The 27,350-nt window shown below is 43.1% G+C and overlaps 1 protein-coding gene across 10 annotated transcripts in view; it reads right to left on the bottom strand.

Annotated features, from left to right (window-relative positions):
• Positions 1 to 27,350, bottom strand: part of SGSM2 (small G protein signaling modulator 2) — a 72,565-nt gene that overhangs the window by 17,775 nt on the left and 27,440 nt on the right. For 6 of the 10 annotated variants that reach the window (XM_064468164.1, XM_064468169.1, XM_064468170.1 and 3 more), the window contains 10 exons: positions 18,466 to 18,628; positions 14,340 to 14,501; positions 10,131 to 10,198; positions 9,495 to 9,640; positions 8,932 to 9,066; positions 8,344 to 8,468; positions 7,228 to 7,295; positions 5,342 to 5,505; positions 4,667 to 4,796; positions 3,092 to 3,226 (listed from right to left, as the gene is read on the bottom strand). In XM_064468164.1, coding sequence (XP_064324234.1) covers positions 3,092 to 3,226; positions 4,667 to 4,796; positions 5,342 to 5,505; positions 7,228 to 7,295; positions 8,344 to 8,468; positions 8,932 to 9,066; positions 9,495 to 9,640; positions 10,131 to 10,198; positions 14,340 to 14,501; positions 18,466 to 18,628 — 1,296 coding nt within the window. The remainder of the gene's footprint in view (positions 1 to 3,091; positions 3,227 to 4,666; positions 4,797 to 5,341; positions 5,506 to 7,227; positions 7,296 to 8,343; positions 8,469 to 8,931; positions 9,067 to 9,494; positions 9,641 to 10,130; positions 10,199 to 14,339; positions 14,502 to 18,465; positions 18,629 to 27,350) is intronic. The other 4 variants (XM_064468165.1, XM_064468167.1, XM_064468171.1 and 1 more) reach the window with 3 other exon arrangements.

Genomic DNA, 27,350 nt, shown 5'->3' with positions numbered 1-27,350 from the left:
CTGTTTCTTGTGTAATGCTGTGGTATTCATGGCCAGAAAAGATCATCTAACCTGACCTTCTATTTAATTCAGGTCTCAGAATTTCATTTGCAGTTCCTGGAATCAGCCACGTAACTGCTAGCCCAGCTAGGGTGAAAGTTTGAGCATAAAAGAAATTAAGACAAACCAATTCAGTTATTTTCAGAAGATGCTTCTTTCCCCCTCAGAACCAGATCCTAAAATATTTACTGCAGAAGGATAGTTTCAGTCCTACTAATGTCAACATTATATTTGTAAAAGTAGGATACTTGGCAGGAAAATGTGATCCAACAGTACAGTGCAGCTTCTTGAGTTATCCCTGCTCCACCAACTCTCTGTGCCTTTTTAACGAGCTTCAGAATGACAACCCGAAAAAATCACCGGTTGCCTTCAGAAAGCTTGGCTTCAGCTCTTCAACTTTCCCAGCTGGCATTTGAGCTCGTGGTTTTTTGTGTTTTATAATAAATAACTGGCCTTTCAGCTCACCCATGATTAAAATTAAGGCAAATGCCATAATACTATATGCCACTAAATTAACATTTGTAAGCAAAATCCAGTCCCCTGGGCTGTGCTTTTAAAACATACATTTGTTGGGTGGTGGTAGGGGCAATTCCAAACCATCTCATGCATTTTAAATCAAGGTAGCATAAAGCATTTTAGTAGTGCTTATTAGAAAGTGGGCATAGGTGAGGAAGGAGTGGAGTAAAAACGTTAACAGAAAAAGCACAGGCTCATGCGGAAGCAGTCATGTGTATCCATTTCACAAAACAAAGTGTGATGCAAAAATGCTCTTCACCTTAATTCTTCAGGAAGGAGCTGAATGACCCAGTATTTATTGCAGCTTCTTATTGGGTTCAAATAAAAACCACTGGACAAACATTTTTAGATCATTATTTTTGGCCTCCCCTCTACAGACAAGAAAAGTGGGTTTTTCAGTTTTAATTTTTTATTTTCTTTTTTAGAGAAACAAGGAAAGAACCCCACAGAACCTAAAGATTCAGATGAAAGGTACCTGAATTAGTGAAGAATTAGAGTGAACAGCATCTTTTATTTAATTGTGGTGGTGGTATCTGTAACTTCAGCTACATGCAAAAGTCGAGCATGTTGCAAAATGTAGAAGCAAATGGCTAGCAAACCTGCTACAACAGTGTTGTCATTATTTAAAAGGGATGCTGCTGGAGAGACGACAGCCAATCCAGTCTAGTTTAGCAAGAATCGCTACTCAAACAGCAGGCATGTTCCTAACTCTACCATTACCTTTGAGATCAAATAAGCAAAAGCAGGTGTCTTAAGTTATCCCACTGGAACAGCTGGCAAATTTCCCTCACCTGACTAAAGACTAAATTGTGTTTCTTATGCTTTAGCTCACAGTGTTAGCCTCTTAACATGTGTATGTGACAGTGTTAGACCTTCTTCCTTTCTGTCATCACCAATATCCAAACACAATCAGTTAAGACACACAGAAACTTCCTGAAACAGTATCTTTTTTCAAGGGAAATGCTGTACTTTGGGAGTTTCTTTCCATCCCTGCCTTCCAAGAACTCTTTATTAACTCGGGCTCGGTTTTATCAGTTTCTAGGGGCTGCGACCCTGGGACAAGCGTGTGGGCAGCCTACAAGAAATGAGGAGGATCTCCTTGAACACATGTGCACCTTCTCTCTAAACAGAACTTAAGCACTATACAGAGATGCAGGGCAATTATTGTCTCCTACAGTCAGTCCCTCCAGACCAGGGCTAACATCTATTTGGAACCAGAATAACTGCTCTGCTATTTAAATGACAAGATATATTGTGTTTTTCATAGGACATAGAAATACCAGAAAAAGCATGTCCATGCTAAGATAATAAATGAAAAATATAGACAAGAGCCAAACTTGCAAGCAGTTGCTCTCCTTCCTACTTCCTCTGCAGGTGTCAGACTTTTGACAGCTACTTTACAGCCTGATAACAGAGAAGACTCTGTTCTGCTGAGACACTCCAGTTATTAGGAAGAGGTGGAGGCTGTTTTTTCATTGTAACAGGAGCATGCCAGATCTGGCACACACACTCAAGAGGTATCAAGGCCAAAAGTCTGTCGGTATTGAAGCTGTGCAGTAACTGGTAAGCCTAGAGTGGGGAGAGACTTCACATGAACTAGTGGACAGGCCTCGACAACACCTGCCTGTCTTCTGAACAGCTGCAAGCCTTAGAATCCAAGCTGTGCAGGAGGGGTTTGGCCTGGGGAGTGGATTATTTTGTATACCATTCAGCCTCCTCCTTTGAGAAAGCAAGGACTTCTCAGACTCCAGAGCTACACTACTAGATCCTGAATGTTTGCTAATACATACACCTCTTGAGAATACCAACTTAATACATCTGTTACAAATTGCTTTAGGAAAAAAATTAGATGACAAATTTTTGGAGGGTGGAGAGTCTTGCAGCTGATGATCTGAAACCCACCTAGCCCATGAATGCGAGAAGTGGAATGAAAGCACCCGACGGCAGAACGGTATTGCATCTCCATACAATCTCCTCTGCACGCTACATGATAGAGGTATCCGAAGTGTGGGAGCACGCATACTTGAGCCATCCCTGAGCTGAAACTGTAACTCACTGTACTTCTGCCCCATTCTGTCTACACAGGTACGCTCCATTTCTGACTTTGCCCAGCACATCACTGCTATTGCTCTAATGGTTCACCTCTCATCCTTCCTATATGAGGCTGCCCTCCCCAGTCTGTCACGCTGTACACGACTAACTCATGGAGGGAAAATACAAAGGCCTGCTATACTCCCTCCTTCTCTTGCGAGAACATGCTCTAGCATCCAACTTTTATGAAGCTGGGGCTGGAAGCCTCTGGAAGAAAAGGTTTGTCTGTTCAGCAGCACACGCTCAAAGGAGAGGGAAGGTGGTGGTGTTTCGACTTCCCATAGGTTGCGAGCATACTCCCAGCCTCCCTGCACAGTCAGCTTAATCTCCAGATCTCATGGCATGAGTGAAATGGTTTTCCCTATAATAATGCCAACACTGTTGTATGCATCAGTGGAACGAGCTGCAATAGAGCTCTGGGACACAGGGGGAGGAGGATAAAAACCTTTCATCCTATTAGGAGCTGTGAGGTTCCGAGAGCAGATCATTGATAGCATTGCGTGTAGCTTATCTTCCTCCTCCTCATCATCGTCAACAGATGCAGAGCGGCTGGCAGCTAAGTGGTGGTAGTTAATAGTTACTGCTCAAAGAAAATAGTGAAAGAGGAGCATAAGAAAAGAGAACTCGATTCTGCGGGAAAGCTCAAAAGGACATGTTCAGCAAAGACAAAGGACTTGAATCCTGCCCTCTTCTTGAAGGCACAAGCTCCTGTAAATGGGTACGAAAAATTAGTTTCTTACAGAAAAAAAGCATGCTCCACCAAACACAGGCCAGCTTTTGACTGTGCTCAGGCTGTGTTCCCAGAGCACACATGTCACATCGCAGCAATGGAGAAAGGTCCCAGTGCCAGCCTGCAGTAGGTGAGTATGCTTTTTAGCAAAACTCCATGGGAATCCTAGGCTCCAACTAGCTTCTCTCCTTCAACATGCCCTTATCAATATGCTGCGGCCTCTTTTCCACTCTGAAACCTGTGCCAGATGCATCTGGACAGCAGACATTCTGCTCCCCAGCTCTGTCCGGCACCGCAAACATGCAAGGTACAGGCCTCCTCCTAAGGAAGCCCGAGGCAGGAGCCAGCTCTCTCCCTCTTGCTCTCAGCAGGCAGGTCTGTGCTGAATGTGCCCGCAGTCCCCTTGAGTCAAGCAAAGGCAGAACATGCTTTTGCTGGTGTGTGCATGAACTTACCTGTGCAAATCCAGAAGCCCTAATAAAGCATGGCCACCATTGTGGTTCGGTCCCCTGGGGTAAGGAGGGTTCAGTTGAGATTTCTGCTTTTTCAGCTGCAGTAAGTCCCAATATGAGCAGTAAATCCAAATCCCCTGTAAACTTTAGGGTCTGATCTTCCTGGGAAATTCTTGCTTCTTTGCCAAGGGGAATAAAACTGAACATGCTGTTTGAGAACTGGCTCAAGTGCTTTCTTGCATGTAAGGAATTTGTATTCACTGATGACATGAGGTGGTTTGGTGCTTGGGAATTCATTTAGTTTCCTTGGAAGGGCATTTATTTTATCCATTGTTAAGTTCTTGCTTTCAAGCCAGGAAAACTTAGCCCAGGGAGTTCTTGGGGTACTTTAAGAGTAGAGTTTATGTATTTTTTTTCTAATAACAACATTATGAGCAAGCAGTGTGGCCAATAAAAATATCCTCACTTCAGGAGCAAAACTGCTCTTGGCTAGTCAAGCAATCTTTTTGCTTTTAGTCTCAGTTTGCAAGCCCAGGGGAGTATTTTGAAAACTTCCTCTGCAAAACACAGAGTAAATATAAATAAGATTCCCCACCTCAACTGCATTTCCACCAAGATAACAAGTTTCACTGCATTAAGGAAACCTACAGTAAGCTGTACCTGTTGATCACAATTATCACACAATGAAATTTTGTGATAGGTTTCATCCCCTGCCCAAAACTCTGGCTTGTCTGTTACCTTCAGTCACTTCCCAGGATATTACTTCAAGGTTTTCTTAGGTTTTTTGTTTGGTTTTTTTGTTTGTTTGTTTTTAACAAAGCAGAACAAAGGCACTTACTGTTATCATGCTTGTGTCCTGGATAGATAATTCTGAACACATAGTCTGTAGAAGTGTCTTCAGCTGGCAATTCCTCTAGGTCCACTGATTTGTTGCTGTTCCGTTTTCGAAGCTTTGGAAATACCTTACCCTGGAGAAAATAATGATTCCACACATTCAGCTATGAATGACTAGCAGAGCACAACAAACTAAGTACTTCAGACCTTTGGCATCTTAAATCTTAAACTTTTGATGTTGGAAGGAGGTGAGGGAGAAAACAACAGTAGAGTCATATATAGCAGGTGGTTTAGGGGTACTTAACACAACTTTTTTGTGTACTTAAAACACAGCTTTTTCTTGTAATCCATGGGAGTTGGGCACCAGCTTCTTCAATAATCCAAGCCTCTGACAGCATGTCTGAGTCCATTTGAGTCTCGGTCCCTATCTTTTGGGTTCATATTTTGATACAATAGCAAACTGCAGTTCGTTACCCAATGGGGCAACAAAGGTATGAACTATTTTTATAGACTATCTTTGTAAGAATCAAATTGGACTAAGTGGAGTTATTTTGCTTCCCTCTTTACTATAAAGCAGCTGGAAATCAATGCCCAGACTCTGTGGGGCAGGATGCTGATTGAACAAAGATGTTAAGATCAGCCTGACCCACTACAAGCAGCTCATCAGAAAAGGCAGTACCTTGCCCTGCTGGGACCAAAGCGGTGGTTCCAGCTGACCACGAGGCAGAAGACCATTTTCCAGACAGGAGAGAAATGCGAGGAGGTGACCTCCTTGGGGGAAGTGCAGCGGGGGTCTCTGAGTTCCATCCTGACTCACCAAAACTAGTGTCCATCTGTTTTCTGCTGCAAAGGAGGACAAGGGGAGTCCACACTGTTACATCGGAACCTCTAATTTTTGCTCTTACCTTCTAAGTAAATTTCATTTGTGGTCATCTCTAAGTAGATAAATGAACCTCTGTAAGTCACAGTGCAACCTAGGGATGATCTCAGTCTTTTAGTCCTAAAGAAGCTCAACATACAAACAAACTATGACAGGCCTCATGCAGGAACATTTTAAGTTATTTGGAACACTAATAAAATAAATAATAAAGGAATAACTTAAGTCTCTGGTGTATGACATAACTTGACACAGGACACACAGTTTAGAATGAAAACCAACCTAATGGATATAACCAGAGGCTGTCAGCTTTATTCTTGTGAAATTCAGCAGGTCACATTCCCTGTTGTAAATTTTTCTCATCTATCTTCACTGTCACTAGAAATTTAGCACAAATACGGAAAACCACCCTAGGCTCTTTTAAGCGTAATAATCTGCACCTCGTACAATTTTCAGAAGAATATAAGTGAATTAGGTTCTTAATTTCCTTTTCCAAAACTGAATGAATCAGGCATCCGGAGCCACCTGGGTAAAGCTGGGGGTCTCTAAGAGCAGGATGTGTCCTGCAACATGGCTGTGCAAGCTCCAGTCTGGTAGCTAGGTGTCGTGGCAGGACCACCAAGCGTCTGTCATCTTGTGCAAACAACAGAAATCATGTTGTGTACACGCCTGGCACCTGCACTGAAACAGCTTTCTCAGTGAAGAACAACAAAGGCTGTCATGTTTCACATCTGTCATTGAATTCCCCTTTTCCTAAGGAACTGCCACAAAGCAGAGTGGTGATGCATCTGACCAGTTAGTGGAATACTGGACATGCACAAAGTGTGCTGGAGAAGCTGACTGAAGCGAGGAAATGGACCTGAAGTAGCGTCACTACTGTCATCCTCTACCAGCTAGGATTCTAGGTTTTAGCCCTCATACCCCTATGTCCATAACAAGTTAGAAGTGTTAATGACACTGAGGGAGTAAAAGTGATCATTCAAGTGGCTCTCCTACTTACATATTTTAAAGCAATATACATAAACTGTCTTCTAAAACAGACTCCTAGTTCAGAAGGCCCTTTAATCCAACTGTAATGCAAATCTGACTCCAAATAAAATTTCTAGATGTTCCTTGTCTTGCCTCTGTGATTTTGTCTTAAGGCTTGTGGGTAAGGAAAAGCAGTGGGAGAGATGTTTCATTCCAAATTCCTCTCCCGACATTGAGCAGAATGGGCTACTTAGAACTGGATGGTCAGGGGCCACGGAAGGTGGCTCTGGCTACACACACTCCCTTTCTACAGGTTGATGATCCCACCCACTACAGACGTTGCTGAGAGACCTGCTTTCCCCTCCTCTTCCTCTCTTGTAATGGTCAATGGATGGAGGTTCATGCTTAATAGAGCCAAAGCTTCTATGTTTAATACCTGCTGTTTAATAAGTGCTGTTCTGCACAGATGACTCAGAAAAAACAAAGCACACAGGAAAAACTAAGAACATAGAAAGCAATTGACAACTGGAGCAGTGTTAGGCTTAGTTCTTACCAGGCCTTTCAGTGAAGACATCTGAAGAAGAAAAATGGTCTGCCTCCTTTTGCAATAAACCCCTAACAGGCACCATATAAAATGGTAGCAGCATTAGCAGCAATAACATTCACCTGGCAGAAAGGGGCTTTGGGAGCACGCCCGTGAGAAGAAGGTTTATGCTTACGTTGCTGATGGCAGTGAATGCAGACGATCTGGCTGAGTGGCACTATTAATGCGTAGTCCCAGTAAACACTAATAGGGAAGGAAAAAGTGCAGGAAACATTTTTTTTTCCCATATCCAGGAGTGCTTGCGGTTCCAAGCACCCAGTAAAAAGACTTTGCTAAGTTAATAACTGCTTATTAAATTTGGTCAATTAAGGTACATTAATAGTCAGTAAAAGTCAAAGAAACTAGTTCTGCACAGCGGATATATCTGGCACTAGCCTCTCCATAACCTCCCTTTCCCTCTTCACCTCCCCTGCCCCCCCCAGTGCCCCATACCAGGTTAGAACAATGCTCTGGCTAAGATTAAAACGCCTGGGGGCACAGACTTCATGATGGTCACGTAGCTGGGTTTCAGGACAGCTGGGTTCAGTTCTGTCTTGCACATATGATTTATAGGCAGCAGTATGTAAATCCAAAGGGACTCAAGCTTATGGATTAAACACTGGAAACAGCTCCAAACTCTTCTGAGAATAATTTCGACAGAGTTTAGCAATAAAAACAAGGGTAGAAGGCTTCATTAATGTTCTATGAAAAATACACATGAAGTTTTCGAAAAAGAATGGAGTGGATTAAGCATTCGAGAGCACTGTTCTGGGGTTGAAGGAACCTGAGGAGACATACCTGCCTGGTTCAAGACTTCACCTGTCTTTCCACTGAAGCAGAATGCCAAATTAGATTAATCACTGATCTATCAAAAGACGATGACACTGCAGGTCTCTTTTTTGAGGTTGAAATTAGCCGTGCTTGCCAAGTGATTTGTAACCCTCCGAAGGGAGGTACTAGAATTGTAACGATGCGAGGTAGTGTTAAGCCTTTTCTCCCAAACACCTGGAAAAGTGGGCTTTTGTTTTCCTTTTGAAAAGGCCTTATAACTACATGCACTGCAGGACCTTTGGAAAGTTGCATAATCTGTGGCAAAACAGAAACAGAACCCAAGCTGCCTGACACCTCAACTTATGCACTATTCGGAAGCCCTTCAATTAAATCAGCCTTGTTACAGTTATGTCATATTGCCAAGTATACAAGAAATAAACATCATGAATTCTTCCCATCTTTTCCTGAATGCAATGACTACCTTTTCTCCAGCTCTGAATCTCCAAGGGTTCCATTCATCAGCTGATTTGGAGTCCATTTTAAAGTCAAACTATCTGCTGACTGATGAAGGGAGAGATACCCAGGAATTGCCTCCAAGTCGTCTTTCTGTTCACAGAAGCAAGAAACAGACAATCCAGGTGACTTAAGTGCACAACTGTAACTGTCATGTTCCAGTCTTCCTGCACCCCACAGGATCCAGGGCAGTGCGTGATCTAGGAACCTCTGAGGGAAACCTTAACACCAAAAGTACTGGTATTTAATACTACTATTAGAAAGAGGGGAAAAAAAACACAGTACAGTCACTGGGTTTATGAAATACAGTCCAGTATGTCTGTTCCTACCTATATGCCCACTTCACAGTTTGCATTGGTCAGGCAGTGAAAGCATTCATCACCTCTTAATCTACCTCAGCGTAACAGAGTCAAGTGGGAAGGCAACACTGTTCTGAGGACAAGACGTTAAGCAAGTACTTGACAAGCCTAGGTTATATTCATACCTATTCTACTGACTTCTCAAGTCACAGCCAGGTGGCAGCTGTGCGTATTGGCCCAAAACTCAATGTACTCACCGGCTGGACTAAGACATTGTTTTTCCCATACAAGAGGTGTGTTCGGGAATTCTGGTGCAAAGACTCCACATACTCTCTTGCAGAAGCAGCAAAGCGATCTTCTGACGTGCTCCCACTTGAATGGCGTTTCCGGATCTAGCACACAGACAAACATAGTCAAGAGAGATCAGGTAGGACGGGAATGACTGTACCAGCAGGCCAATAAAACAGGAACCATTCCATTTAGACCCATCTCTGTAGAGCGGAACTTCTTTCTGGAGCAAGACCTTGCAGAGAAACGATCTGGGCTCTTACTCCACCCTGACCAAGGCAGCTCATAATTTCTTGTGAACTACCTGGTCTGATCCAAGTGTCAAAAGCCACAGAATTTAGTCCTGCATCTCAAACTTGTCTGTAGATAAAGAGGACATCTGGGCCCAAATGGCCTTCTATAATATGTAATAAAGGCTCCATTAAAAAAGAGAAAAGAAAGGTTGTTCTAAATTTAGATCTCTCCCTCCTCTGGTCACTTTTATTGTCAAGCTGTGCCTTAACTCAGGAATAGCTACACAGTAAATACCTACTCCCAGGGCTGGGCGCTTCGAAGGAGAGTCTTGGCGGCCGTGTACTCCATGAATCCGGTGTCGCTGAACAAGCTCATCAGCTGAAGGGTCTGTCCAGTAGTGATCAGCTGTTTTTAGCTTGGTGTACTCCAGAGCACATGGTCCAACTAAGAAAAGAGCCCAAAAGAGAAACCTTCTGAGTCTGTCCAGAAACAGTCTTATCCTGCTGGCCAGGTACTACTTCACAAGCCAAGTGAATATTAACAATCTCTTAATGATCCTACAGGATCAGTCCGTAATATAGCCAATACACATAACATATCAGGTCCTATTATTTAGGGCTGCATAAAAATATTCCTGTGGGACACAATACCCTGCCATAGCAGCATTAGTGGTTACAATATGCTAGCAAGCATTCAGTAAAAAGCCATTCCCATCTTGTTCTCTGATCCAACCAATAATTAATAATAAAACCAGATGACTGGTCTCTACAGGTCTCATAAGCAACAAACCATAATCTTCTATGTTGCTCTATTACAAATAGTTAAACCGTATGCTAGAAAGTAAAGTCACTGTTTGTAACACTATCGTGATACAAAATGTTTTAAGAAACAATTTATTTTCTTTAGCATAAGAAGCAACTTTACAAGAACTTACCTAGGAGAGAAGCTAGTATTGGGCCGCAAACAGGATCTGCCAGTAAAGCTTCTTTTTCATAATATTTACTAGGAATAGAAGATCAGGGTCCAGTTAAAAATACTGGCTGTTACTTTTAAAAGCTCTTACGTCTCCTAGTAGCCTGAGTTCATTGACTTAAAAAATATCACACATTACTGCTTACCAGAAAGTATGCCAAAGGAAGCAGCAAGAGACATATGGGCAGAGAACCTAGACCGGCTGCTATTAACCTGACAATTCCTTCAGCATTTGCTGTGGCCCAACCAGTAATCCAGCGGAAGTCAACTGTGTGTGCAGGGGGAAGTGTGACTGTTGAAGTCACATTCCAGGTCAGACTTCATACTTAATAAAAACTGAGGCCAAACACTCATTTCCAAATTCAGACAAAATTACCTATATAAAAGGGAAAATTTAAGAGTTTAAGGTTCTAGGAGTTTTATCAAGGCTGAAAACAGGACCTAGGCTGTAGATCTGGAGTGCTGTGCATATACTGAAGCAGAACACATTTTCAAAGCTTGATTTTAGTTACAGTTCCCACACAAAAATTCCAGCAACAGGATTTTCATAGAATCATTAAGGTTGGAAAAGACCTCTAGGATCATCAAGTTCAACCATCAAACCAACACTACCATGTCTCCTAAACCATGCCCTGACGTGCCACATCTACATGTCTTTTAAATATCTCCAGGGATGGTGACCCCTCCACCTCTCTGGGCAGCCTGTTCCAATGTCTGACCACTCTTGCAGTAAAGACATTTTTCCTAATATCCAATCTAAACCTCCCCTGATGCAGCTTGAAGCTGCTTCCTCTTGTTCTATCGCTAGTGACCTGGGAGAAGAGACCAACCCCCACCTCACTACAACCTCCTTTCAGGTAGTTGCAGAGAGAGATAAGGTCTCCCCTCAGCCTCCTCTTTCCAGGCTAAACAACCCCACCTCCCTCAGCCGCTCCTCGTAAGACCTGCTCTCCAGACCCTTCCCCAGCTTCGTTGCCCTTCTCTGGACACTCTCCAGCAACTCAATGTCCTTCTTGTCCCGAGGGGCCCAAACCTGAGCCAAGCATTCAAGGTGGGGCCTCACCAGTGCTGAGCACAGGGGCACCATCCCTGCCCTGCTCCTGCTGGCCACACCAGTGCTGACACAAGCCTGGGTGCTGGTGGCCTTGGCCACCCAGGCACACTGCCGGCTCATGCCCAGCCGGCTGTCAGCCAGCACCCCGACGGCCTTCTCCACCAGGCACTTTCCAGCCACTCTTCCCCAAGCCTGTGGCATTGCATGGGGTTGTTGTGACCCAAGCGCAGGACCCAGCACTTGGCCTTGTTGAACCTCATACAGTTGACCTTGGCCCATCAATCGAGTCTGTCCTGGTCCCTCTGCAGAGCTTTCCTACCCTCAAGCAGATCAACACTCCTGCCCAGCTTGGTGTCACCTGCAAACTTACTGAGAGTGCACTCGATCCCCTCATCCAGATCATTGATAAAGATATTAAACAAGAATGGCCCTGACACTGAGTGCTGGGGAATCCCGCTCGTGACCAGCTGCCAACGGGATTTAGCTCTGTTCACCACAACTCTCTGGGCTCGGCCATCCAGCCAGTTTTTTTACCCAGCAAAGAGTACCCCCGTCCAAGCCATGAGCCGCCAGCTTCTCTAGGAGGATACTGTGGGAGACAGTACGAAAGACTTTACTGAAGTCCAGGTAGACAACATCCACAGCTTTTCCCTCATCCACTAGGCGGGTCACCCTGTCATAGGAGGAGATCAGGTTGGTCAGGCAAGATCATTCTCTCGCACAATGGGCAAATGGGAAAACTGTGTACCTATACAGCCAGAGACAAGACTAAAAGGATCCAAACCCCATATATTTTCTGAACTTGACAGGTTGAGGAAAAGCAGTTGCTAGGATTACCTAGACCATCACCGATGAATACATCTCCTCTAAAAGCTCTAATGCAGCTTGACAGGCTCACCTACTGATCTCATAAAGAAGAAATGTTGTGCTGGGTTTGCGGGTGAAGACGGCTTTTACAACATGGTGTGTCCTTAACTATTTTTATATTTTTTTTAAACTTGTTTTGTAAGAAAGCTATAGAGAAATTAATTTGTCCTATTTTAGACATCTGCTTTAGAATTAGATAATTTCCTGAACTATATCAATAACATTAGATCTCCATGGAGCATAAAGGGAGCCTAGAACCACCAGTTCAATAAACCTGCACTCCAGACTTCTATAGTTAACAAGATAACCAACACCCCTACTTTGGGGCACTAATGCAATATGGAGACAAACAATAACTCTCTGCAAGCAATTTTGTCAGTTTACCACAGAGACCAAGAGATCCACACATGCTTAAACAGCTCTACCATCTGTGAGGAATCAGCTTGAAACACTGTCAAGAACAATGAACTACTACAAATAGTAGCTCTTGCAATGACCCCAAAGTCTTCCCATCACAGCAGGCAATGCTGACTTATAAAACCACAGAGCCGAAAACTCAAACCACCCAAATTTCTTGAACTGTCGTTATCCTCTGCTGTCTCTTCCACTAGATGGGGCTCAAACTCTAAACCATCTTCTCTCCTTCAAGAACAGAAGAGCTGAAGGACTTAAACGTGGAGCATTTGGGCAGTAATGTCACAAAAATGCATGAGAACATCCCTTATGAAGAGGTTTGTTTTATTCACCAAGTCATGCTCTCAAAATCACACACCTGCAATTAAGGACCTGATCCTAACTCATTTGAATGGATGGAGAAGGCAGTAAGATGAACATCTACAATACAAGTATTGAGACAACTCTCTTGTCATGTCTCAAGGTGAATTATGTGGAAAAAGTAAAAAAAAAATCCTTGTATCCATGTATCAGCTGACATATTGATACACTGGATTAAAATGCTTTCATTAACTGTCTCTGGGACACAGCCAACCCTCCCACTGCCTCTTTTGCACACAGCTCTTACAACAAGCTGGCATTAGATATCCCAGAGCAACAGTTTGCTTTGAACAGCACAAAGACCTTTCTTCCATTCTCTTTCTTTTTTAGTGGCAAAATAGATCATGAAAATAAATCTGATGACAAGGAAAACAGTAATGTGAACTTGGAAAATGCTGTAAGAATAAGTTCCTGTGCCCTAGCTCTCTTCCTTGCTCAGAGCCATGAGCTTTGGGCCGCCAAGAATGTGGGCCCCCAGTGCAGAATTACAAGAGCACCACGGTGAACAAACTGCAATGGCAGCGGGTACAGATGTACTTTTCTGGGACCATATCTAGCTTTAGGGTTTCTACCTTTCTTTTCTTGTGGGAAATTGTCCCCAGTGTGCCCCTTGATTCTTCTTTATCAGTTATGGGAGGGTGGGAAGGCACAAAGGGTAGAGTTAAGAACCACCTCTTGGGAAACCAAAGCTAATGCTCAACAATAGGAAATGATGACAGAATATGTCATAGAAAAAAGAACACTTGTCTTTTCATCTTAAAGAGTACCTGTGGATTACATCTATAAAGCACTGAGGCTCTTCTCTGGTTTTGCAAGGGAAGATTCACTTTACACAAAACTTGAATTTTCTAAAAAGGAAACTTGATTAAAACACCTTTTTCACAGCCCTGAGGGTTTATATTATTAAATTCTCCTGTTGTAAACTCATTTCCTCTTCTTTTATCGACAAATGGCATTTTCTTCCCTGACATCCTAAAATTCCAAAGGATTAGTTTTAACTAATATAAGTAAATCAAGCACTCCTGACCTATTAGAAGACATTCCTATTCCAGTAAGTTGCTGAGGTCTAGGCCCCATTAGAATTTGGGCATCTAATATCTACTGAAACCCAAGGTGCTTAAGTGAGCAGAAAGGATCAGGGCCTCATGTGCTTCTGAATGCATTACTCTTTACGGTAGCACTGTTCAATATTGCCAACTTTAGAAAAAAATAAAATAAGTCCTTAATAAACTGCAAGTTAGGTTTTTTAAGCTGACTTCTGGAAAGCTCTATGACTGTTAACATTTTCTGTAAGTCTGAAACATCTCTGATTCAAAAGAAAAGCACGATTTCTTCTAAATGTCTGTGTAGCTGGTTTTCTTCCCACCAGAAGTTTGCATCGCAGAAGCCTGAAGATAACTTTTGATTAAATCCCTTGTTGCAGATACCTAAACACATCAGTCCAACAAATCCCTGTGATTCTGGTTCTTTCCTTACCTGCAGTTATCAACAATATACTGCACAATCTTGTCGAGCACTTTCTCAATCAATGCTGTCCGAACCCATATGTGTTTGATGGCCTGAGGTGTCAGGACAGGTGTTTTGCTTGTGGTAGATCCCTGCCTCTTGAGGGGCTCCTGTCCATTGGGCTGATTTTTCCTGCAAAAGTAGATAAAGTAAAAGTAGTCAGAATTCAGGCTCTCCTCACAGAAAGCTCTCCAGGGAGAGACCACGTGGAGAGGTGTCGGAATACACAGCATGTACCTGACAAACGCCTATTTGTATACTAGCTGTCTACATTACTGTGTTAGCACTCACTACCTCTGGGGTGCGGAGGTTTAGTCAGTCCATCCTCAGGGTTTTTCTAAAAATCATGGCTCTTTACTAACGATTTCTGATGTCTTGGTTCTGAGTTGTGAATAGGATAAGTCTGTAAGGATTATCTAATTCACAGACAGATCCTAAACAAGCTCTAAGAAATCCCCCAAACAGGTCTGTATTAGGTATCTCGGGCTAGGTACACACCTAACAAAAACACCTTCTCTGCTTCTGGAGCTTTAGGAAAAGCCCAATATTTGAGCTCCTCCAAAACTCCCACATACTAGGCTGAAAGGAACAGGCTGTAAATCCACTACAGACCATACACCCCAAAAGAATGGGAGGGGAAAAAAAGAGCAAAGTGTAACAGAAAGCAAGTCACCCCTGATGAACATAAGTTTGCTTCTTATCAAACAGCTTCACACTTAGTTGGAAATGCCACAGGGAGGATGGTAAAAAGAAGATTCTTGTCTCCCAGCTATCTCTGGGGGAAGCTAGCCACAACCCCAAGGAGACACACAGCTGTTTCAGCATGAAATATCCCCCCTTAAACCAGAAACATGGAGCAGGATTTGAGATAACAAAGGCAGAGCTTTTCCACAGACCTCCTGTCATATCATCATCAGGCAGTCCTTGGGCACAGGCCCATCTTTTCATTCTCTTCTGTAAAGTACCATATATAGGTATAACACAGTCTGTGCTAGTGTCTTGGCAGTGAGATCCTATCTCCTACCACCTACAGAATGACAACAAGACAACTAAGAGATAAGCAACATCAAACTGAGAAACTAGAACTATAGCAAATGAGCATCCAAAGCCAGCTGGGAGCTTGCTTACAGCCAAGACCCCCTGCTTGTTCCTACAGCATAAGCCAGCACAGCAACAGGTCCACCTCACAAACGGGGAGCTTAATGCTGCCTTTTAGTGGCAGGTTGGCAAGCTGGCTATACAAAGCAGAATCACTTCCCAAGTGTGGCTGTAAACAAGAACGCGGGGGCTGCTCAGCATGGTGGTCTCTGAACCATGCGGGAAGTTGTCGTTCCTTTCTGTGGAGCTCTCTGCTGCCCAGAGAACCTACTTGATCCCAGTCCAATGAGGGACGGTGGCATGTTGTGCCCCAGGCACGCTGTGGGATGGTGTTTTGCCACATAGACAGAATGGTAGTTTTCTCTGTAGACCCCAGTATGCTATGTGTCCTATGCCACTGCACAGCTTCACGTGGTTGAAGCTGAAATTTGCATCATGGCAAGGAGCAGTTTTGTGCCTTCTCAGCACAACACTCTTATCCAGGCTGGGTGTCATGCCACAGTGAGCATCCATTGCGTACTGGTGTCCAGAATACATGTTCATGCAGACAACAATGCTCCCTTCACTTCTTTGGTGGCACTGACACAAATTACCACTTGTCACTATTGAGATAATTAATGGCCTGAACAGATTTGGAACCAGAGACTGATTTTGAAGCTGAATGTGCTGCCTAGAGCTTTCCAGTTCCTAAAAGGTGACCCACAAAAGGGAAAATGGGTTTGCTCTCTCCATTTCTCTTTCCTGCTGCCTAGCAAAGTAGCTGAAATGTCAGTTCGTGTCCCCTTCCTCCCTTCCCACTACCTTTGCCTGCAGCATTCATTATGTAAGACAAGATGACAAGACTGCTCTACACTGAATACCTAACACGCAGCAACAAGTCACAATGCACAATTTTATAGGGTGGTACCAGCCACGTGGAGTCTCCCACGACAGCATAGGTGGGGCACTGCCCCAAATCCTCTCCTCCTAAAGTACATAATGCAAGTAAGCTACGTGTCCACAGCGTAGCAGGTGGTGAAGCTATGCCAGCCCTGCCACAGCACATGATGACATCTTGTGATGGCTCCATGCTCCTGCATCAGGCAACATAATGCAGCTGCAGGAGAAAGGTATACTAGAGAGCTGAGCACTGGGAGACTTTCCTACTTTTGCACGGTACTGCACGTTTGCCTTGGCTCTCCATACACTGCATAGGGCTGGCAGTGGAAGACTAACCCTCTCAATTTCTTTCCCAGAAAATTTGCTCCTTAAAATAGCAGAAAAGAAAGTTCAATTTTGTCCTAATGAAAAGAGAAACCCTGATGTCTTCAACAATCTGCACTAGAAAATTCATGTTCTCAAGTAATCTTGTTCTTTGTCAGCACTCAGGTCCCCTTTCAGGAAAGTGTTCCGTTACAAAGACTAAATACGATAGCCGGGTGCTGTCTTGAGTGAGATCTGTAATCCTCCGCATTTACAAAGTCCCTAGTCCTCCACTTAGGCCATGACAGAACCTCTGCAAGGAAACACACATGCAGTGATGATCCCAAGAAATACACAACAGCACTAACATCAGAGGAATTCAAATGTGTTTAATTGCATCCTAAACAGGGGCTTTCTTAAGCCACAGCCTCAGGAGCAATAAGACTGCTACAGCACTTGTGCCTCATTTTCTACATTCAAAGCAGCAACTTCACCCCCTACAGTATTTCCTAACAGAGTCTCTTTGCTGTGCATATTTTCTACAACACTTAAAATTTGTGGTTGTTAATAGCTGAGAATCACACAAAATTTCTCCAAGAGAAACCACAGAATTTAAGTTCATTTGCTCCTTTCTGTTAGAGGACACAGCCAAAGATCTCTAGTGGTTAGAGCAGGGTTCATGTGGGCTCTTAACCACAGAGGAAGGCTAGGGCATTTTCAGTAGAAAGTATCCTTCTTCCCAACATTTAAAAAAACCTAAAATTAATAAAACCCCAGTCTATATCAGTAGACACACAATTGAAAAATATATCAAAAATAGGAGGAGCCTGTTAAAAACTACATACCAAAGTCTGATATTTAGATGTCTAATAAAGTGCCAGAAACTACACAGAAATATAAGTGCTATTTTAAACAACTGTCAATAACTGAAGACTTCAATGCAACACAAATTGAAGTCAAGCTGTCTTGACAGAGGCCTTCAACAGCAAGTTGATCAAGAGGCTAAAAGTTGTCACCATGTGCAAAGACCTCTTAAAGCTTAGCAGTGCCACTGCACTGCCGTCTGTAAATGGAATTAAAAATCTCCTGGCCTGAGTTTACAACATAAGATGCTCATCCCACATGTTCATGCACCATGATTCAGTCAGCAGAACCACATGGAAAATTTGAATTGCACTACTTTCCACTAGCAAGTTTAGGACTTTCAGCAATCTCAAGTCCTTGACTCCAGCAGAAATTCAGTTGTGCTCAAGTCCAGCATGTACTTACCTGCTTTCCTATTACCAGTCTCTCACCACTGACCGCCACTTCTTGCTTTCACCTTTCTTCCTATCATTCTTTGTATCCATTAACTTAACTATTTCTACCATAACACCCACAAATCTGCTGTTATTGGCTTGGCAAGGAACATGCCAAAACAGCTTTTCCAATAAGTCTGTTTTTCAGTTCCTCTTGCCACCCGCATCCCTTCTCACCAACAGTCCAAACTGGTCCATCATACCCTGACTGTGAGCACTCTCTAAAATTACCAGTTATTATTCATTTTTATAGCTTTGTGTGGGCTGGACGTGCTGATCTGCTACACTGAGAAGCAAAACAAACCACCAAAGACCCAATTCCCAACCTCTGCCTCCTTGCTAGCTGTCAGCTTGATCGAACAAAAACATTTGCCTTAAAGTTACAAACACTAAAGAGACAGAGCTCTAACAAATGTGGCCAAGAATGTGGCCTCTTTGTGTTTACCAGGCAGTCTCTGTATCCCCTCCATGCTGCACACATCGTATGAATTTTGCTGATAAACAGACCTCAGGCTCACCTGCCTTCTACCTGCTGCTGCAGTTCCTGCACTTTCTTGCATATATCTCCAGCTACTGCATATGTCTTGCCAACTTTGGTGAACAGCGCAGCCACCTTGTCAGTCCGCAGGAAGCCGGCAGCCCTGCGCTTCAGCATGTGCAGCAGACACGCTTCCACAACACCTGCAAGAAAGGGGAGGAGATAGAGTTATGGTTACTGCTGTCCCAGAGTCTTCTCTTCGGTGTTCTGCTAACACCCACTGGTCAGGTGTGGAGTCAAGAGAAGGGGGCAGGGGAGGGAGAAGACAGACAGACAGACTAGATCGCAAAACCAGATGATGCAAGCATGTGTCTAATCTGCAACTTGCAATAAGCACCTTCTAAGTTACAGATAACGTCAGTATATAAATGAACCAAAGAACTGAAATATCTCCCAGTCTTCACCCCATTTTATGCATATCACTGTGAAAGAATTCCCAATTCTACTGCAAATGAAGCCAAAGGCAAAACCTCTTCTCAGTTCCTCGTGGCAGAACCAGGTCCCCCAGCTCATGATATAATGAGCTAGGAATCTGCTTTTACTGACAACCTCTGTTTTGAGCAGAGGCTCTTATTTATCTTTGTGAATTGCTGCATCCATTTCTCCCACTTGTATTTCTCCATATGGTCTGCATTTGCAATGAAAAGGACTAATTGGGGGTCATACCTTCCTGTTATTTGCTACTCATTTTTAAAATCATGTTGTAGGAATTTTAGGACTGGCCTGTGAAAAATCATACTGGCATACATACATACATACAGTTCTCACGGAAGTTATACAGAGTTCAGGTTCAAACCTGAAATGATCTCTGAAAGCAGAACATGAGAAATTGCTGTGTTTAACCAACCACTGGCTTGCAGTCAATTGCTGTGTATCATTTAACCTATCTAGTGACCACACAGCTTTCATTGCCACAGGATCTTGATTTGTAGAAGCAGGGGAGAACAAATAATTCTTTTATTTCTCATTATTAAAATATTAACTCTTCATGTCCCAAATGGAAGTGCGATAATTTCATTATGCCACCCCTCATTGGAAATAGATATGAAAACAACAAAAAAAGCCTACCAACCCCCTTCCCCTCAGCTGCCTTACGTTTTCCATTCTCCTCTGGCAAAGGGAAGACTATGAAAAAAGCACGAGACACACGCAAACATTACTATCGCATCGGTTAATACGATTGGGAAGGAACTCAGATGCAATGAGATTATGATATACATGGACACCTATGGGACAGGTAAGGCCAGGTATCAGGAGGGTTAAAGCTGGTTTTATTGTGTGTTTCACTGTTTAAAATGGCATAGTCAAGACAAAACCACAAACTGCTCCTAAAGTACTGCTGCCTGCAGATCTCTCATTATGTGGTGACTAATACAAAACTTGGAGAAAAGAGGAGGCTGGGTGAGGAGGGAGAGATGTACAAAAATCAAAACCAGAGCTATCCTTTCTTCAGAACACATATAAACCACAAGCATTGGAGTCCAGCTGGGTCACAGCTGAGCTGAGCTGGTTTTTTGGTTTGGTTTTCTGTGTGTGTTTTGTTTTGTTTTAATATTTGTGAACTCTAAAACAAGTCTCACTGAGGGAAACAGACTTCTGAGTTGGCTGGGTGGAGAAGAGAAGCTTGGGTGTTTTACTGTGTTAATAGAAGGGAACACGTATCAAACGCAGCAGCACGATGGCTGGCTGGAAACAGACTCTGCTGGGCAGTGGTACAATAATGATGCCTTCCACTCACCTAGATTATGGGAGAGACTTTTTACTTCTGGTGAAATCAGGGAAGATAGGACACTTCTAATATTAGCCCACTCAGTCCTCCCTCTCTTCCTTCACATTAGGAAAAAATGGATTATTAATAACAGTGATTTTAAACATCACCACTGGATATTTCAGTTCACTCTCCACTGATGAGTGGTCCACAGCTTGCAGCTGCTGCAGGCACTCTGCATATTCACACCATTCTCAGTTACACTGGGTTTGTCACCGCAAACACAATTACAAATACCTAGGCCTGTAACGAGCTTCCACCACCACTCAGACAGACTCTCTGATTTGAAATGCTTAATACAACTTAATCGAATTATGTTGTGAGCATCCATGTTACACAGCCTAGAAAATTTTCCAGGTACCAGGGACAAGCTCCTAGAAGAACAACTTGCTCAAGCCTTTGCATCAGTTACAAAGACATCCCAGGGTAAGATGCCCTTGTATCCAGTGACTGTCCATCCTGATGTGGTAGGATGCGGAGAAGTAGCAGCCATCAGCTACGGGATCTTTTAAGGAACTGACTGCAACTCAGACATCACTTACTTAGGAGCTAGAGAACAAAGTGACAGACCTCAGGAAAAGAGAGCATCACCTGAGACCCGTACAAAGTTACTCTGCAATCACAGGTACTGAAGATGAATCAGTTGGTAGGGCACTTGCTGGACTAAGTCATAGGGTCTACTGGAAAACAAACAGGAAACTGAACAATTATGCTAGGGAAGATAAACGCCTCCCAAAGCACTGGACATCACTACAAGACAAAAAAGCCTGGTGAGATAGGCTCACCCTCCCACAGAGCCCATCATCTGGCTTTGGACAGAAAGATTAAAAGGCCTATGAACTGAGAAGAAAAGGTTACACTACTACAGCCTGAGAGGGAATGGAGATGCAGCCAGACCTACAACGACAACAGATCGATGTGTGAGGCTCATATTGCAAACCTCACTGTAACATGTTCTGATGGTCACCAGTAAAAGACCCCATTGCACTATTTCAGCCTTGCAAGACTGTGCATCAGAAAGCTAACCAGCTCTCATTTAAACTGCTCCAGGAAAAAGAAACAAGATAAACACAACTAAAAACCAAAATAAAAAGCCCAAGCCTTCCCTGTCTGTCAGCTTTTAAATCGAGACTGCAGATGACTCATCCAGCCAACACTGTCCATTAAAAGGTATGAAGGAGAACAGACCAATGCGTCCACAGGGAGGGGAAAAACCCAGCTTTATCTGCAAGGTGTGCACTCACTGAAACCCATGCAGGCATGCCAGCCCTTACAGAAGGGTTTGAGTTCAGCATCTGAGCGACGCTCTCCTGTGTTTAATGACAGCAGGCAGTCCTGCGGTAAATTGCAGTTAGAATTGCCACATTAAATTTTCGTTACGAGTAACAAATGGTACTCCATCTGCTCCGATACATGTTGCATCTCTCCCAAGATTCAGCAGCTGATTTTGAAAGAAGGCAGTATTTTGCTGCGCTTTAAGCCCAATACTATCAGGTGCTGAGCATTTTCTGAAGACTCTCCCTCCTTATTGCACAGAATGGCCTCCAAATCCCACAATACCTGAAAGCCTGCATCTGAAAAAGACCTATCCTCACTGCTCAGTCCCTGAAAATGAAGCCAAGTCCCAGGCAAGGCTGAATGCCATGCAGAAACACCTCCTGCATTTAGCTACCCTAGAAGCTATGGCAGTCAGGGGATCACAGGGTGTAGCTGTACTGAACAGCATTAGTAAAAACATCCCTTTCACTTCCAGCACTGCTACCCTGTCTCATTGCTTCGCAAGACTGAAGAATGACCTGCTGAATGAACAGAAAACATAAGTATTTATGAGGTATTAATAATTTCATATTTTGTGTCTTATCATTCTGGAGAAAAGAGAAGTCTAATTGGCTTCCTGCTATCACATCCTCACTACACAAATTAACCTAATGCATGTTCAGAAGGCACAACCATTTTCTCTTAGAGTGCAGACAACAGCACTAGAAAAACAAATTGAAAATGCGCTGTGGGATAACCACACCACTATTTTGCTTTCAACTGTGAAGGCAGATATGTTTTCAAGCTAAGTAACATTGCATAAAATCTGACAGAAGATAAAATTTCCACAGAAAGCCCTAATTTCCCTATGAGACAGCCAGTGGAATTAAAAACTGATGGCCTGGGGACTTGGGATTGTTAATTTTTAACGATTTTTAGTGAGATATAACTAATCTGAGTTAGCAAAGCCAAGTCTTGTAATTGTATACCCTGAATTCATTCTCTGTAAAATAGTCGGCATTCTCTCTTCTCCTCCTTCCTAGTCCTAAGTTTATTTAGACTGCAAATTCTCCAGAAATTTTATATATACCCTTATTGCACAACCTATATGAAAACCACCTCAACCGAAACTCCAATTTCCTCTTAAAATGAAACAAGAGACATGTACTATCTTAATAGTCTCTCCTCAAGCTGCCTAATCTGAAACATGTCACGTAAATGCTGTTGGCAAGCACACCAAAAGCACAGGATCGTGATGCACTGTGCTGTGACCAGCTTCTTCCAACGCTCAAACAACAGGGACAATTCAAATAAACACAGGAAAACCCTACACACACAGCGCCATCCTCCAATAAATGAGTGACTCAGGAGATTGGCAAGCCCTGTGGAAAGCAGTACAGCTGGTATAAATGAAACAGCGTGTGTCATGTACTTGCTCGTAATGAAGGACTTGGATTTTTCTTTTGTTTTGCTGCTGGGTTTTTCTCCCTTTTTTTTTTTTTTTTTTAAATAAGTAAGAGCATTTGAGCATTCACAGCATTCAGCTGATGCCTTCAGCATAAATGCTTGTGCCATGCAAACCCGCACCCCCTTCTGTTTCCGGGGCAAATGGACAAAGTTGCCGTTGTGCTAGAAAGTGGGCAAAAGAAATACTGGCCCATCCACATTATTCCCATGTCACTGTAACCCAAATAAAACCGGAGTGGTACAACAAGGTATTCATACACTTTTACATCCACTACCTCTTCATTTAATTGCTTATTACCTTCCAGTTTCACTGTAAACAGCACTGGCAAAGTGCAGTTTGGATAGAGTATTTTAAATTTTAAATTTTATTTCTTCATTTAATTTTTAAATTTTATTTTTAATTTTAAAGAACTAGGTATTACTTTCTGGATTAGACTACGGTCCCATTGCATCAAGCACTGTGTAAATACATACCGAGGGACACTCAAAACACACATAGGTAAGACTGACAAAAAGGAGAAGAAAATATGCATAAATCTATCCTACTTTTTGCAGTGACAGAACACCATGCTTGGATATTTAAAAGACTTATCATCAGGAACTCAGGATCAAGGCATTTATCAGCATGTTATCTGTAAGCAGATGTAACTGGAAGCAGAGAAGCAAGGTTATTCAGCCTTGTCCCCGTGTGAGATGCACAGTAAGTCACTGTGTTTCTCCTCTCCATCATAGCCCCAAGAAGGGCGCACCACTAACCCCTCCATGATTAAGGCTTTGTTGCAGCTGGCCCTGGGCTATACTGGAGTAACTGTCCTAGCATTTCTTACTGCTGTTTGCAAAGAGGGTCCTGTCTGGGCCGAAGCCAGCGAGGTCCTAGCCCAGGAGAAGCAAAAACCAAAGACTGAGGTGTTGTATGGCAACGCTGGCACAGTGCCAACGGCCTCAGCTTTTGCAGACTCCTGTTGTGCATCTCTTGGGACATGAGCTTGATTGGATCAAACAAGGCTACTGAGCAGCAAGTCTGGCACTGCTTCCCACACTGGTATACTTCACACCCAGAACTACTGCCTCAGAAGACAACCACCCCCTTGCTTTTTCACCCATATTATGCAGAAAAGCCCAAGCGTGGCACTATTCCCTGAAAGAAGGACCAGGACACGCAGACACATCCCTGATTGATCCCTCTCAGCAATCAGCTTACACTAGAAAACATCCTCTGCAATTAAAGGACATCTGTAGGCGGCAAAGGCAATGCCTGTGGTCTTACACAAGTGGGAGCGCAGTGCCGATGACATCTCTGCAAACAAGGCTGTTTCTGTTCAAAGGAAGAGGGAGCATCTGTGCATCTAACACAGAAGCAGCAGCGGGGGCGAGCACTGTTTGGTTGCCCATGGGGTTTTGCAAGGCCAGGTAGAGTGGCATGGGAAGAACAAAGAGTGATGACAGCATGGGGATGTTCTTCACATCACAGTCATAGATCCTGTCTAGCAACCATCACAACAACTCTTAACCCAGCTACTGTTTTGCTCTTTCAATTAGAAATAAAGAAAATGAAAAAAGAAAAGCAGCTTTCCGGTTGCCTGAAGCAATGTAGCAATAATTGGTTCCAAATCTTAAATGAAGCAACCTGCCTTTAAAAATAACTGCAAAGTGCATTGCTGTTGCTTAGGAAACAGGCTCTCTTCCCACCTTCACTGTTGGTTTTTTTTCTTTCTTTAAAACAATAAAATATTAATGAAACAAATTTAGTGAAAAGCACAGCAGGCACAGCTTTAATTATTAATAAATGTTGCAGCTGCCATGGAGGGCAATTTCCACAGTGACTGTCCCTAAGCTCCAATATTTAATTATTCCATTGTGACATTTCTCATCACAAGGACTTGGCTTAACATCAGTCCTCGGTGTCTGTAATATACGTGTAGTGGTTATTTACAAGGAGACAGACACTGGAATTAGCTGCTGGACTTCCTCAAAATGTGTGTTCCATGGGATGAGAGATTAATGCACCATGTCCAGTTCTATGTGTAAGGCACCCTGAGATCGGGGTTCAGGTTTTAGTCCCAGCCTGTGTGGCCTTGAAGGCATTTCATTCTCCTCTACTTCACCCATAGACTGAGGCTAACAGCACCACCTCCCTCCAGGCTCCTTTACACAAGGGAGTTTTTCCAGAACAGCTAAGTGACTTTACATTCACACCTGACCTAATCTGAATTAGCTTTCACACACACAGTGGCTTTTATTCAGCTAAACAATAAAACATTTGGGGAGGGGAATACACCTTGCAACACAGATGCCCTCCTATCCCAACCCCAGGGACCGTACAAATGTCACCTGTACGAAGGCAGGAAAGCACCCCTCCAACACAGCAAGCAGCAAAGGAGCTTCACAGCACATTAGTTAAAGAGGTCAGCTGCTTGGAAGAGTCAAGGAGGGCTTTTTGTTTACTGTGTGTCCAAAGGCAGACACTGATCTCATTGCACCTTGTCAGCATCACCCACAACCAACCACGCTCTCCTGCATACATGCACACACAACCAAGCTCAGCCAAAAAGGAACTTTAACACATCCTGCACAAACCCGAAGAAGGATCACCTCAAACTGCAGAATCTTTTAAAAGACACGAGAAGACCTTGACAGTGGTGCTCTACTAGCTTTACAGAGAGGAAATACAAGGTATTTGAGGACGTCTCCTTAGCTCCACTCACCTTTTCTCTTTTTGTTTTTTCTGTTTTAAACCAACCACAAAAGTTCCATTTCTAAGCATTGGATTGACGCGGTAAAAGCACACTTTTCGCAGTGAAATAAGCCAGAATTTACAAACTGTTATTCCTGAAAACCTCCATGTATCCCCAGGAAAGTCTCTCCTTTTCTGTGCAGGAAGGCCTCCGCAAACCCACTGCTCTGCAGCTGCTTACACGTCTTGCATTCTGGTAATCTGCAAGGGAATTAGCATTGGTCCTCGGCCAGCTCTTGATTTAAAGCAAGTTCTCCATGGCAGGATCTCCGCGTTCGTCTTCTAGGCTTGTGGGAATAGGTGAAACCAAACTAAACTCACTCATTTATCCTGACTATAACATACACCCCTCCTATTGTTCTGCTGGACGCTGTCAGAAATGACAAGAAATTTTAACTGAACACACAAAACAGTACAGTGTGCACAAACACTCCCCTTCCCCATTTCCATAGTGCATCAGCATACGTTTTCAATCGGTTGAAATCAATACAGATTATGCATTACAACCACACTCAGAGATACACACATAAAATCAATGGAGACAAAATCAAGAATACATGGTAGAGCTGGGGGGTGGGAAAAACTAGTCTTGACAGAGAACTATTCTGGGGGAAGAAAGCTGGAGGGTTGGGTAAATCAGGTTTCTGCAAACCCACTTCCCTTTATTTTTAAGAAACCAAACCCAGGTAATCCCCCTGGAGTTGCAAACTGCAGAACAAAAAGGTCAGATTGCTGCCTGAAAAGAAAACACACAAAACAATTTAGGGTTTATAGTTAGAAGAACCTTTGGGACAGGAAAACAGTTATTTACCTGTTTTAAAGAAATTGAACCATTTTTCCCTTTTTGGAATCTGACACTCTTAAAAGACGTAAAAAGATATGAAGATTTAACTGTTTCTGGAGGAACTGATAACATCAGAAAGACATCAACAGGTATTTTCTGTACAAACAGGTAGTCTGTACACACATATACATGCTTTTATTTATATGTATACATGCACAAGGATAAATAACTTCTGTAAGCTTTCTGAGCAGAGCACAACATGATCCTCAGCCTGCCTACTGTCACTATACTTAAAACAATAAATACATACAAAAACTGACTAAGAAAAATGCAGATATTCATTATGTACAGACTGGAAGAGCAGCACTGCACTTGGAATAAATCAACACAGCTCAGGTAATTCCCTTGTATCATTCAGCTGACAGCAGCCATCTAAAAATTCATTAACTCCAACCAGTTTTGAGGAACATCCCCTGCAGTATCCACCTCTGAATTTAATTAAGTGCAGATATACTATTGATTTACAGTACAAATAATCACAGTCTCCCAACAAGCTCTGAAAAAATGTCACGCTTTTATGACTTCAACAAGGCTACTTCTTGCAGGGTCAGGTGAAAAACTTCAGTCCTCTCCTTTTCTGCCTTTATGAAAATCTCAACACAACTTAATGGAGTGTGAATAAGAGAGCTCCAGGGATGGGGCTGGAAGGGTGGTAAGCAGAGAAAAGGAGGTCTGTGGAAGGATTATTTATGGGGTTTATTTAACAGATGAAATTTTCCTTATACAGGAAGAAACACCACAGCTAAATACCTTGTTTTTCATGGAAACTATGCACAGGGAATAGAATTCATGAGG

The sequence above is a fragment of the Phalacrocorax carbo genome, chromosome 17, assembly GCF_963921805.1.
Source record: "Phalacrocorax carbo chromosome 17, bPhaCar2.1, whole genome shotgun sequence".
In the NCBI taxonomy this organism is placed as follows: Eukaryota; Metazoa; Chordata; class Aves; order Suliformes; family Phalacrocoracidae; genus Phalacrocorax; species Phalacrocorax carbo.
This window is presented reverse-complemented; position numbering and strand designations above follow the sequence as displayed.